A 15,192-nucleotide genomic window follows, 5' to 3' on the forward strand; every position below is an offset into this window, starting at 1 on the left:
AAGTTATAGAACCACAGTTTATAGAGAACATATCAAATTTATAAGGCAGTTTTCCAAAAATATTTTTTTACTAATGACATATTCACCATTTACTTGATAACTTCGGATCTACTTTGTGGTTCTTTGGTCTAACTTACTCACATGTTGAAAAGCCTGTTAAGTAAAACTCAAGAATCAACAAAAAGGAAAAGATAAGTGACTGACAAGAGTACCTTCTATCCTGACACACCTCTGTCAAAACCACCTTCCTGTCCTGGAGGTGGAGATCGATAGATGGTAGAGCTGATAGACTGTGGGAAATATAAAAGTGTTTTGTTCTTGGAGTGGGGAGGAGAGGCAGTTAATGGTTAAAAATTAAATTGCAAAATCTCTGTCACATCTTGGATACAGTGATTTGACCATGTCTTCTGCACTAGTCTCTCACCCAGTCTTTTCATCCTGGGACTTCTTTTGTAAATCACAACTGGTTTGGCTTTGCCCATGATAAGTCCACATAAAAATAAATGATCTATTTCCAAAAAAAAAAAAAAAAAGAAAACTGCAGCCTGTCATCTGAATTTCAGTTCCACCGTAAGTCTGGATGAGGAAAGGACTAAATATATGACTCATAGCTTCTCCATGACAAAATACTAAAAAGTCCTCCACTCCTATAGAAAATTACAATAAATGTAAAAATGACATAAGGTGTGATCTGTTCTAATTTCCAGTGTGAAACATACAGAATATAATATAATAGGACAACATCAATAATTCTGTTCTCAAACTAATGGTTTAAGTAATTTTAACCTACAACAAGGATTTCTTTTTATGTTTGAAAAACAAAAAACAAAAAACAATTAGTTGTTGCCAGGGGTGGGGGGTAAAGGGGAATGGGGCGTTATTGTTTTACAGGAGCAGGATTTCCATTTGGGGTGGTGAGAATGTTCTGGAGATGGATGGTAGTGTTGGCTGTACAATACCATGGCTGCACTTAATGCCACTGAACTGTAAACTTAAAAATGACTGAAATGATAGATTTTATGCATATTTTACCTCAATAAAATTTTTTAGAAATATCATTAGCCTTAAAAATGAAACTACATAAAAGAAGAATGTGTTATATGTTGTAAATTCTTGTTCATCTAGGCTAATAATAAAAATTCCCCAAAGTAACTAAGTAAAAATGAACACCCAATTAGATTAAGTGAATCATTAACATAACAAAACCATTTTGTCATTACTGACATGCCAGGAGAGAATACTTATTAAAATATATACATACCTACCTATATAAAATACACATATATAGGAATATATAAACATGAATATATAGACACATATACAGACTCATGTAAATATGTACACACATGCTTATGGCCAAGAGAACGATCAATTTGTATAACCCTATCTCTATTAGTTAAATAGTAAAAGAAACCATGGTAGGGGCCAATACATAATGCAGAATTGAAAACCTTGTTACTATAGAATGAATCAGACTTGCACACACCCTCTGGATATAGAAACAGCTGTGAGAAGAGGGCCTATATTTCTGAATCTCCCACACACACCCTCCCTTGCCCCAGCAAATAGGATGAATTTCTGTGTGCTTACCACCAGTCCCAGCACCAGGGTGCGGACTCTTTCTCCTATCTCTGGTGAAATGTCATTGCCAAACTGCTGTAGGGTGGTGAGGAACCGTTTCAGCTTGCTGAGTTGCCTTGCGCCACAGGCTGGGGGCAGCTGCTGATTAGCCAGAGAAGAAGAGGACGAGGAGGAAGGCCCATTGCTAAAGCCATTGGGTGGCGAGGGCGCGCCATTCAAGGCTGTAGGTGAATGGCTGGTGCCATTAGTTACTGGTAAGGGCAAAAAATCAGAAGGAAAAAATAAACTCACAGAGAACATGCACAAGGAAATCTCCACCAAGTTCCCTTCCCTTTTTATATTTTATTTATTTATTTTTTTTATTTTATTTTGTCAACATACAACGTGATTATTGTGGTGCATTACCGAAACCTCCCTCCCCACAACCTCATATCTGTTCACTTGTCATATCAACTTCAAGGAATTGTAATTGTTGTCTTCTTGCCTTCCTTCCTTCCCTTTAAATCCAGTGGTTTGTAATTTTAAAAAATGTTGCAACTTTCTGTAAGACACTTTGACTTCACAGGAGTACTCAGGTATTCTAAAACTAAATGGGTCTACTCTTTATACTGAGTGATGGGATTCTGCACAGAAGTTGAAAATAAATGGAGTCTGCTGTGACAGAGGGCCAACCCTGCCTCCCATGTGCACATATGTCAACCACCTGAAATGTTTCGAACACAGAGCAAACAGCTTTGGATGTCAGCCTTTTGTCACAGGCTTACATCAATATAACAGGATGACTCCTTTCTAAACTGCTCCCCTAGAGAAAGTGTACATTTGGTGGAAACTAAATTTATCATTGAACATTTTTAATCATGTTTTGTACACACAACTGACAGCTGTGTTTATAGAAATAAGACTTTCAAGTTTTAACCTTATACCACCCAATTAGAAGGCTATTTTCCCCCCCTCATATTTCTTAACCATTTCTTTAGGGAAAATGCAAATTTTATGGAGGAAGCCAAAATAGCTATGGTATTTATCAAGGACTTATTTCAAGAAATGTACAGGGGACATCTCAATCCAAACAAGAGCATGGATTGGTGGTAATTCAATACTTTCACTTCTGATAAAATTTGACTATCAAGATGATAATCCATAAGAACTAGACTTTGAAAAATTTACACATTTCTTACTTAAAAAAAAGTTGATTTTACCATGTTAAGTCAATTAATTTGACAAATCTTTATCAAACCCATCCTCTTATTATAATTTTTGATAAACTATCTCCAATAATAATCTGAGAATGTTTTAAGAACCCTGTTATTTATTCTTAAAAGTTTCATTTCAAGACAATAAAATGGTTCTCTTGTTCCAAATGAGTAACCTGTCAAGAAATGATAGCTCACCAGGACATCTCACAGGAGACATATGCCTATCATTGTGGCTTTGGGTAACAACAAACCAAATATAAGATGACAGGGTTACAACCTGGCAAGTCACAGCCCCCTGCTCCTTACATGTCTGGTAAGGTCTTTTAAATGGCAGCACAAAATTGTATAAACAGCCCTGGGATATGTATTTTGTTGATCTGTTATAGTCCCACGGATCTATTTTTGGCTGTTATTTTTCATTCATGTGGATTTCATAGCACATGGTTTGTAAATAGTATTATCCGCAACAGATAACATTTATTAGTTTCACAAATCCTTGACGACAATTTTAACCAGGACTTTGAGATCGATTAGAACAAAGCTATCCACTATTCCTACTGGAATATATAGAAAAAGAAAGAGAAGTTGCTATTCTGTTAGAATGTTCCATCTTTTCCTTGGACAATACAGAAAGCAATACACTTCACTGACTCAGAACACAGGACTTGAGCCAAGTGGGAATGGAGTAAAGGTTTCATGAAAGTCTGACAGGTTCAAGACAAAGAAGATGCATGCTACTTATTTCAGAGAGTGTCTCATATGAGACTAGTGCACAGAGCAATACCTTTTTAATTTAAAGATGTTAGATTTTAACATTATTTGTAACAGTTTGAAACAGAAGAAACCTATAAATACTCATAGCATATTTCCACATTCTAAGACAAACTGAACAAACTAATAATATAAAGAACTCCACATTAGGATGAATTAAAAGTTACAGTGGTAACGACTGAAGTTACAGACCAAGTGCAGTATTCTTCATTTACCAGAATCATAACAGACTACAACTTTGAAGCAATAATGAACAGAAAGGCAAATAATATAATTTTACCTAAAATATGATACTGCTATGCTCGATACCTACTCACTGGCAAACAAAAGTTTTTTGCTTCATTTCATCATAACACATGGCTGCTGAATCTTATTTTCCCTTGATTTTCTACTTGCAGAACAATATTTTAATTTAAACTTCAAAACTGAAACACAAAATCCAGAAGTGACTACTTACACGTGGTCGGCGTAAATGAACTGGTTCTTGGAGCTCCTTGAGTAGTTGGGGGAGGTGGCATCGTTGGAGGAGTCAGCCTAGATTGCGTCTTCACATCCACAGGTGAGTCTGGCATCGTGGAGTGCTTCTCAGTACGATCTGGAGGGTGCCACCAGGAACATGTTATTTTACTCCTTAAGCACTGCAGTTTTTCAAGTGGGGTTTGTCTTTTTTAAAAGCAAGTGAACAGAAGAAATTCAACATCTTCTATCAATAAAATATGCTTATCTGCTGAAGTTTAAATCAGGATTTTATCATCCAAACCCCACTTAAGGAGGTGTAGCACAGATGGCAGGACCTCATTTGGAACTAGGTTATATTATATCCTATTGTTATTTCTGGCTTGGGCAGATGCTACCTTGGTAGTGTTATATGTAACAGCACAACCTCACTCAAAGCTGAAGCCAACTTTAGCAAGAGGTAGAAAATAGATGAGGAAGTAGGGTGATAATGAACCCCTCATGACAGCTCAGAAATAAAAACCTGAAGTCTGTTACGCAGGTGAGATACTGGTAGGAGCTGGCTCTTTGTGATGATTGACTGTAATACCTGCCATTTCCTTTCCATGCTCAGTTTTCTGGCCTATTAGATGAAGTAGGGTATGTCTCTCACTTCAGTTTTTTCTGCCCTGTTCTAAAAATCACCTCTCTATAAATGTCGTATGTTATACAGTGAAGTTAAGCTATTATTTACTTAGAACATGTGAACTTTTGACCTGCCATTTTAAAAACGAGACCAATACTCCAATTAATAATCTCAGACACAGTAAAATGTAAAAGTCCCACACTGAGAACTAAAAAGAGCTAAACACACTCCTAATATTGTTTTCATAAATGTGACAGATATAGAGAAACTTCCTAATTAACCAATAATGGACATCTGTACTTCAGAACTGTTTTCATCTAAGTATACTTTTCCCTTGAAATTCTGAACTGGTTTTCTCAATCTAATCTACTTATCAAAGCAATGGGTCTCCAATAAAAATGAAAGATTTTTTTTTTGTTTCTTTAGATCCAATTTTCTACAAACACATGTACACACACACACACCCCAAAAATGTTTTGAGGTGCCTCTTGCAGCCTTTGACACAATATTTCACACTTGGACTTTTAGAAAAGTAAAGTAACAAACTATTAAGAAAGAATGAGCCTTTTAAAATGTAATAACCATAGTGAGAAATTCTCAAAATTACTTAAAAGTCAATTATTAAAAGAAATTGAAAAGCCCAAATTACTACTATCACAATTCCAAATCTACTTCACCTTTGTTCAAAGCCATTTCCTAAGACTTGGGTTGCAGTAAAACACAACATTTAAAAGTTGAAATAATGTTGAAACCATATTAGGGAAGATGTAATAAAAGAATGAAAATAATCATCATTCTAATAAAAGCATTTTGCCCGATGATCTAGTTCACAGCAGTATTAGGGTTTCTATTTCTTAATCTCTACTGCTGGCTGAATAACAAGGATTGACCCTACAGGAAACAAAAGTGTTCTGAGTGAAATGACGGTAGAGACATACGTGGAGAGCTTGTCTACTTTTATCTTAACAATCAGTATCAGTAAGTCAATTATTCTAGAAAAATACAGAAGTCAGGCAGGCTGAAAACTGCTTCTTCAGTAGTTAAATTCACTGCACACGCTACTCACCTCAACCAACCTCAGCAACAAGGGAATAAATAGCTTTCCGCTTATGTTGCAGCTGAGGGAAGAGGTACAGCAGCAAATACAAGGCTCCCTAAATAAAGGCAAATATTTCTGTCATGCCAAGGAAGGAGGGAGAGAGGGAGGCTTGCCAGAGCCGGCTGGGAGATAACAGTGGGAACTGCTGGTCCATCTGGCTTTCATTCTGCTAACACTCACACGGAACTGTTGGAGAAGGCAGTCCAGATACACAGATTTGAAGCACGTGGCTGCACAGGCAGAGAAAGGAAGAGCAGGAGGGGGAGGGAGGAGGGGAAGTGGGATAACAAAAAAAAATAAAGCAATGGAAAGAAAAAGAAGAAAAGAGGGAAAAGAACAAAACAGGGAGAAAAGAGACTGCAAAGGAGAAAGTTCCCCTCAACAGCCTTGCTGACCCCAGCAGCTACAAGCTGAACCACATGGGCAAAGCCTCCTATCTTACTCGCCTTTAGATAGTTAAGGAGCAATAGCTAAACTTTAAAGCACATCAAATTCATTTTTCTTTCTTTTTTAAATAGTCCACACTAAGAAAAAAGAAAAAAAAACTATAAAGTCGACAACGGGTTTCGTCTTCAAACTTAAGATTTAAGTTTCTATCTAAGACAATCTTTGTATTTCTATCTTCTTCTGTCCCAATAATAATAGAAAGATGTTTGGTATATTCATACTTTTGATTTGCAAACATTTTATATACCTGCCTTGATCCACATTTGTAACATGATTCCTATCCAGAGCATCATCATCATCACGGGTAGATGCTTTTTTAAATTCTTGAAATGTCACCAATATTTCAAGAATAATAACTACTGAACCACCGCATGAAAACACCACAGCAATATATACATTCTAAATGAAATATATGTGCACATATTTAGGACTCTGACATTAGCTAAATTTCGGTGACAGCTAGCTTTCACTCTGATCATTTGGAGTTCCAACCCAGAGGTCCTACAAACTAAGACAAAGGGGGACCATATGTAACTCATTCTGTGCCGTTTGGTGCAATCAGTCCAGGATGGAGCTAGATGGAGAAAATAACGGCCAGGCCTAATCCATACACACAGTAAAACCCTCTGGAGCAGACAGATTTAAGATAAATTTAGAAAATGTGTTCCAAGTACTCTGAGCTCTGTTGCATTTGTTTTGGATTATTTTTTTTCTAATTTTTTTGAAATATATATTCTTGAAATTTTGTAGCAAACAGCACAAGAGCTATGATTTAACCACAGAAGCATTTCACTCCATTTCAAATTAGAGAACATGGTAAAACCAATATTAAGTTATAATATTACTTATGTCATTTTTTTTTAAGTTCATGATAATTATACTGTTCTGATAGGTAATCTCTATTTTTTCGTTGCTGTAGAGGAATTCTAACGTTTATTGAAAGACTGACACAAAACGATAAAAAAAGAAAAAAGAAAAAGAACATCTTTGTCAGATCAGGTAGAGAAGGTAAGTATAATCAAAAAGGACTGACTTTACTTTTAACTTTAACGTTTCACACTACTTCTAAACAAGACGATCTTCCCTCTGTGGTAACATTTTACTCACATGGCAAATATCCAACCCATATATACCAAAGATGGCTGATGCATGGAAGAAAATGTGGCATACATAAATACATTACTGATACCATTTCAATACCCACTTCAATGTCAGGGCCTTCTAGAAGTAGTATGTTTTCTATTTCCTTTTTCTTTTTTTAAAAGTAAAAAAGGTATATAATCTGCCATGGCACATATTTTACTTTTAGTTAGTGCAAACAGTTCCAGATGTGTTTAAGTTACGGAAAATAAGTATTCTATATTTTTCTTGTCTACATACCATTCCAAAGATGATTAGTATAAAAAGACAAGTTCAGTATTGGTAGGTGGTACATCTTTTTCTATCAGAGTTCATCATGTCAATTATAATAGAAGTCTCAGAAGAGTTATGGATTATGAGGAACTCGTTTCACTGTACTTGCTTTATTGCACTTTGCAGATATTGCATTTTTTACAAATTGAAGCTTTGGGGCAACTCTGCATCAAGCAAGTCTATCAGAGTCATTTTTCCAACAGCGTGTGTTCACTTTGTGTCTCTATCACATTTTGGTAATTCTTGCAATATTTCAAACTTTTTCATTATTATTATATCTGTTATGGTGATTTGTGATCAGTGATCTTTGATGGTTCTATTACAACTGTGTTGGGGTGCCACGAACCATACCCATATAAGATGTCAAACTTAATCAATAAATGTGTGTGTGTTCTGAGTACTCCATCGAGTGGCCATTCCTCCTCCTCTCTCCTTGAGCCTCTCTATTCCCTGACACATAGCAATATTGAAATTAGACCAATTAATAACCCTGCAATGGCCTCTGAGTGTCCAAGTGAAAGGAAGAGTCACACGTCTCTCACTTTAAATCAAAAGCTAGAAATGATGAAGCTTACTGAGAAGGCATGTCAAAAGCCCAGAGAGACTGAAAGCAAGGTCTCTTGCACAAATCAGTTAGGCAAGTTGTGAATGCAAAGGAAACATTCTTGAAGAAAATTAAAAGTGCTATCCCAGTGAACACACAAATGATACGAAAGCAAAACAGCCTTACTGCTGAGATGAAAAAAGTTTTAGTAGTCTGGACAGATGATCAAACCAGTCATAGCATTCCCTTAAAAAAAAGCCTAATCCAGAGCAAGACCCTAACTCTCTTCAGTACTATGAAGGCTGAGAGAGGTAAGGAGGCTGCAGAAGAAAAGTTTGGGGCTAGCAGACTTTGGTTCATGAGGTTTAAGGAAAGAAGCCGTCTCCATAACAAAAGTGCAAGGTAAAGCAGTTGACTCTCTTGTTAGGGGTTAATGCAGCTGGTGACTTTAAGCCAATGCTCATTTACCATTTTGAAAATCCCAGGGCCCTTAAGAATTATGCTAAACCTACTCTGTTCTCTACAAATGAAACAAAACCTGGATGACAGCACACATGTTTACAGCACAGTTTACTGAATATTTTAATCTCACTATTGAAACCTACTGCTCAGGAAAAAAATTAAAAGATTTCTTTCAAAATATTACCACTCACTGACAAAACACCTGTTCCCCCCAGAGCTCTGATGAAAATGTACAAAGTAGATAAATGTTGTTTTCATGTCTGTTAAGACAACATCCATTCTGCAGCCCATGGATCAAGAAGTCATTTTGACTTTCAAGTCTTATTATTTAAGAAACACATTCAGTAAATATAGCTTCCACGGATTGTGATTCCTCTAAGGGATCTGGGCAAAGTAAATTGAAAAACTTCTGGAAAGGATTCAGCATTCTAGATGCCATTAGGAACATTTGTGATTCGTGGGAGGAGCTCAAAATATTACGGTGAACAGGAGTTCGAAAGAAGTTGATTCCAAACCTCATGGATGACTTTGAAGGGTTCAAGATTTCAGTGGAGGAAGTAACTACAGATATGGAGGAAATATCAAGATAACAAGAATTATAAGGGGATCCTGAAGATGTAACTGAATTGTTGAAATCTCATGCTAAAACATTAACTACTAACAGATGAGGAGTTACCTTCTTATGGATGAGCAAAGAAAGTGGTTTCTTGAGATGGAATCTACTCCTGGTGAAGATGCTGTGAACACTGTTAAAATGACAACGAAGGATGTAGAATATGACAAATTTAGTTGATAAAGCAATGGCAGAGCTGGAGAGGACTAACTCCAATTTTGAAAGAAGTTTCACTGTTAGTAAAATGCTATCAAATAGCATGCATGCTACAAAGAAATCTTCCTTGAAAACAGAGCAAACTTCATTGCTGTTTTATTTTAAGAAATTGCTATAGCCACCTCAACCCTCAGCAACCACCACCCTGACCAGTCAGCAACCATCAACATGAGGCAAGACCCTCCACCCAGCAAAAAGATTATGACCTGCTGAAGGCTCAGATGATCATTGCCTTTTCCAGCAATAAACTATTTTTAATTAAGCTATGTACATTGTTTTATTAGACATAATGCTATTGCATACTTAATGGATTACAATAAAGATAACTTTTGTATGCACTGGGAACAAAAAACTTCCTATTACCCATTTTATTGTAATATTCACTCAATTGTGGTAGTCTGGAACTGAATCTGTGATATTTCCGAGGTATGCTTGTATATGTATTATACACCCGAACAATCCAACCTGTTAAAATGGAAAGGAATTTGATGGCAACTTTTGAAACTTCCTCCTTAGGAGGATACTTAATAAATGCTCATAATCATGGTTCTCATAGGAAAGATGATTCCATTCCTAACTTTTACAAATTCATTCCCTGTGTTATACACAGTTTCAAAGATATCAACCCTAATTTCGTGGCAAAAGACAAACACACACCACCAACATATTAATATACGAGTAATAATATGAGAAGGTACTGGACACAAAATTTAATATGGGAAGATACTTAGTTCAACTCCGAAACCAACTTATGTAGTTTCAGGCAAGTGTAAGAATGACCTCTCACTGCGTATCTTATCATAAGTGCTATGGTCTGAATGTCCTCCAATATCCATGTGCTGAAACTTAATCATCAGTGTGATAATATTAAGAGGTGGGGCCTTTAGAAGGTGACCAGGCCATGAAAGCTCTGCACATATGATGGGATTAGTGCCTTATAAAACAGCTGAAGAGAGCTAGGTAGGCCCCTTTTGCCCTCCTGTCTCTTCTGACACAGAACTTGAGCAACATGGCACCATTTTGGAAGCAGAGACAGGGCCCTCACCAGACACTGAACCTGCCAGCACCTTAATTTTAGACTTTCTAGCCTCAGAACTGTGAGAAATTTCTGTTGTTTATAAACTACCGAGACTAAGGTATTTTGTTATAGCAGCATGAAAGGACTAATATATGTTTCATGAGTATTGTTACTTCTGAAACACAGCTCTGATCTTACCTATTCTCTGATCTAAAATGTTCCAGAAAGTCCCATTGTCCACAGAATAAAACATGAACTCTTTAGCTTAGCTCACATCGCAGGCACTGTTGAGTTCCCACTCAACAGCCCTTGTCCCTTTCTTCCTCGCTGGAGAGCCCTTGACTTTGCTCAGGTACTCATCCTTTCTCCATGATTCTTGGGGGCAAATCCTCTTTTACATTAATCAGGTTATCACATTCCTCTTATCAGTACCAGGTTTCAGAGGTGGGTGTTGTGATCAAATTCTGGACAATGGGTCATGAAAGGAAGTCTATGGAAAAGGTTCTGGGAAAAACTCCCTTGCTCTCTAAACAGAGACCCAAAGAGGACATAGTCCCTCTTCTTCTGATAGGTACTGCTGTATCTGTAAGTGATGACTTCACTTCTTTGAATTCTACTTTTTTTTAATCAGTAAAATTAAGCATGCTGAATTGTATGACCTCAGGATCTTCTCCAAATATTAATGTTCTCTGCTTTCTTTCAATAGATATGGTTTATGACCATCACAAACACAAAGAAAACTACCCAGAGAACATATATTTAAATAATAAAGTGGCCACAAAATCATTTTGAAGTTGGTGATTATAACTGGCCTTCCTCTGCTCACATAAATTTCTACATCCAAAAGAATATGTCGCATAGCAGTTTTCTCCCATAAACATTAACATCTGTCTCCTCTTTTCAAATATATTTTCAATACTCATTACTAAATCACCATAAATGATTTGGTTATAAAATAACCCCACCAATGTCCAATTCTTCCCCTTTAGTTACCACCAAAACACTCACTAGGATTTTCTTTCACAGCCCAGCTTCTTGAAAGAGTAATGTATAGATATAATATAAAGATAACTTTTGCATGCACTGGGAAACCAAAAAATTCTTGTGACTCATTTTATTGTGATATTCGCTCTATTGTGGTGGACTGTGTCCTCATTTCCATTTCCTCTGTGTCCTCACTTGCCATTCCATCTTCCATATTCTATGGACACCTATGAGACTGTCCACCTAGAAATTCTCCTCCCCATACTGGGAACTGACACATCCTCTAATCTCGTAAATACCTTGGGAGCCACCATGTTCTTTCATGACCTCATATTCAAGATACCAATGACGGGCCCAGGTATAGCACCTATCCAAAATATACAAGTTCAGTCCTTCTCCAAGATTTTTGTATTAAGAATTGAAGAAAGAAAATCAATCTCACTGCAGAAGTAGGAAACTGTACCATACACTGCCTTTCACATCTAGAAAGCGGGTCTGCAGTGCCAAAAGTGGTAACTAACAGGCAGAAAGAAAGAAAGAAAAGAAAAAGAAAAGAAAAGAAAAGAAAAGAAAAGAAAAGAAAAGAAAAGAAAAGAAAAGAAAAGAAAAGAAAAGAAAGGAAGGAAAGGAAGGAAAGGAAGGAAAGGAAGGAAAGGAAGGAAAGGAAGGAAAGGAAGGAAAGGAAGGAAAGGAAGGAAAGGAAGGAAAGGAAGGAAAGGAAGGAAAGGAAGGAAAGGAAGGAAAGGAAGGAAAGGAAGGAAAGGAAGGAAAGGAAGGAAAGGAAGGAAAGGAAGGAAAGGAAGGAAAGGAAGGAAAGGAAGGAAAGGAAGGAAAGGAAGGAAAGGAAGGAAAGGAAGGAAAGGAAGGAAAGGAAGGAAAGAAGGAAAGAAGGAAAGAAGGAAAGAAGGAAAGAAGGAAAGAAGGAAAGAAGGAAAGAAGGAAAGAAAGAAAGAAAGAAAGAAAGAAAGAAAGAAAGAAAGAAAGAAAGAAAGAAAGAAAGAAAGAAAGAAAGAAAGAAAGAAAGAAAGAAAGAAAGAAAGAAAGAAAGAAAGAAAGAAAGAAGAGGTGAGGGAGATTATCCTGGCAGCAGTATCATTTTACTTGTTCTTAGAGGCTAGCTGCATCTCTAATGTTCCTACAATTTGAGTCTTCCAAACCTTCTACAGATCTTGGTCAATCAATACCTCCTTGGCCTAAAACCTAGTTTGAGTTGATTTTCACTTAAACCAAAGAATTCTGACTATAATATCCCTGGAAGGCAGCATCAAGATATCCTTCTAACCCCCACTCAAACTCTTCTCAATTGTCTGTTGGTTATTAATCCAAGAAACATGTGTACTTTATGTGGCATCTCTGTGGCATCTGACACCATTCACCTCTTCCTCCTTGAACCATTAGCATCTCCACGATTCCACAAGTCTACCACTCCTCTTCTCTGGCCTTCCTGCCTCTTCCTCCTCAGTCTCTTTCATGGTTCCTCTTTCTCCCACTCTCTGGTAACTATTGGCATTTTCCCCAAAATTTTCCTTCTCAGGTACTCTTCAAATATTTTCTCTGTACCTTTTCCTTAGTGACTTCATTTGCACTATGATAGCCATGAAGGGTTTGGGTTTTGGAGACAGAGAGCAGGGTTTGAATCACCTAGGTACAATTGGCCACATTTTTCAACCCCTGTGTTGTGGTAAGAAAACCTGTAATGTATTCAACATGCTTGGCCAAATGCCTGACACAGGTGAGCACTCTAAAAAGGGTAGATAGATGTATTCACACCACGACCATTATGTGGATGACTTACATATATAACTCTAAGCCAACATCCCTTCCGAATTCTAGACCCAAACGTCCAGAGGGCCACTCATTTGTACAATCTCAATTTAAACCTTCATCATCATCTCACAAATCACTGAAGAGACTCACTGCCTTGTACTATGCATTCATCTCTGATCCAATCTCCGAAGCACATCCAATCATTTTTCTACATGTGTCAAAGATGTGGCCAGAGATCCTACCCCTCTCCTCTTGTAATCTTCAGAGATCTTTTATAACCTTAAGTATAAAGTCTACATTCCTTAACAGAGCAGAGAAAAAAGGCCTTTGTGACCCACCTGGCTCCTGCAACTGCTCCAGATTCATCTTCATTTCTCCCATCCGCCCCATCTCCATCTCTGAACTCCATACTGAGCTACCACAGTTCTCCAAATGCCCCTGGTCACTCAGGCTTTCATTCACACTACATCCTCTTCCTGCAATACTCTTCACCAGACCACTGCTTGGTTAAGTCCATCATTCCTTTAAAACTCCATTCAGTTGTTGCTTCTGCCAGAAACTCCCTGCTGACAACTCCTCCCTCCCCAGCTGGCCTAGACTGCACCATGTTCTCATATTGCACTGTCTACATCCCTCTGACAGCACTGACCACAGGGTATTTAGACCGTAACTTACCCAAGAGCAATGACGACATTTTATTTTTCATATTCCCAGCACTCAGCACAGTGCTTGACACACAGAAGATGCTCAATAAATTTAGTATTTTAAGAGAATATATACTACTATAATGTCACAAGGCATGACTATAGCCACAACTTTAAGATCGTAGAACTTTCAAAAGACTTGACAGTTTTAACTCAAGATATAATCACTGATACATCTTTTTGTCCCCTATCTTCCAAAAAGAATCGTAAACACATTTTTCATATTCTGGAAAAATTAAGTCACCAAAAATTAACCTAGAAAAACACTAGTAAATTATTCAATTCACCAGTTTTTAAACACCTCTCAGTAATCACAACACATTTCCTAAGACTTACTCTGTTAATATTGTTTTGAAACAAATTTTCCCATATTTGGGAACCCCTTCTAGACAACTTTGGTGCCCTTCTGACATTTCCCTGCATTCTTTGAACACTTTTTAAAGTTTCTGGCCCAGCTAGATGTCCAAGGTTCATCTTTTTCTTTTCCTTCCTCAGCACTGTAATCATCCATTTCTCCAGCAAACCCTGGTTCCTTTTAGTGGGAAATGCTATTTAGAACCAAGGTCTAGGTTCTAGGTGTGCTCATGGGGTATCACTGCTCCCAGGCCCTCTCAGCGGACAGAGCTAGAGTATTTATGTATACATTTACATCTACATCCCATACGATAGGTTTTAAAAAAAAAAAAAGAAAAGAAAAAAGGCTTCATAAGGCAATTTATACACATACAACCTACAGTCTTCAAAAGCTCACTTTTTTATACTAGTATCAGTGTAGTCATTTATATGCAAATTGAAAACAAAGAGAAAAATATAACTAAAAGCACAGACTTTTTTCTACACTCAAGTTTTTTTGTCACTTTTCTATGAATGGTTGGAATAGAGGTTATTTTTAATTTTGTTCTTATTTTTCTCTGTTCTACGTTTTATTTTTACAAGCAAAAACAAAAAACAAAAACAAAAACAAAAAACTAAAACTAAAACAAAATGAAAAAACCCTACAGATAAGTCAACTAAAATTGGGGTCAGTCACTGTGCTTAATGTTTTGCATGCTGTATGTCATTTAAAACCTCACTATGAAAAGATACTAAAAACGTGTCCATTTCATTAAAAAGGAATTGAGGCCCAGAGGAGTTGAATAATTTGCTCGAGGTTATAAGCCAGAACTTAATCCAGGCCTTCTCATGGTTCACTATCATCTGAAAGTAATGCTATTAAATCCATGATCTGAAAAGCTGCAATACAAACCACATTCAATAAATGTTAAATCTAGAGCTATACTTAAGCATTAAATCTTC

The 15,192-nt window shown here is 37.0% G+C and overlaps 1 protein-coding gene across 1 annotated transcript in view; it reads right to left on the reverse strand.

Moving 5' to 3' along the window:
• Window positions 1-15,192, reverse strand: part of RUNX1T1 (RUNX1 partner transcriptional co-repressor 1) — a 129,438-nt gene that overhangs the window by 50,760 nt on the left and 63,486 nt on the right. Inside the window, 2 exon segments of the mRNA XM_063079849.1 lie at window positions 1,591-1,832; window positions 4,006-4,143. Of these exon segments, the coding sequence (XP_062935919.1) occupies window positions 1,591-1,832; window positions 4,006-4,143 (380 nt within the window).

This window comes from Cynocephalus volans, chromosome 15, assembly GCF_027409185.1.
Source record: "Cynocephalus volans isolate mCynVol1 chromosome 15, mCynVol1.pri, whole genome shotgun sequence".
In the NCBI taxonomy this organism is placed as follows: domain Eukaryota; kingdom Metazoa; phylum Chordata; class Mammalia; order Dermoptera; family Cynocephalidae; genus Cynocephalus; species Cynocephalus volans.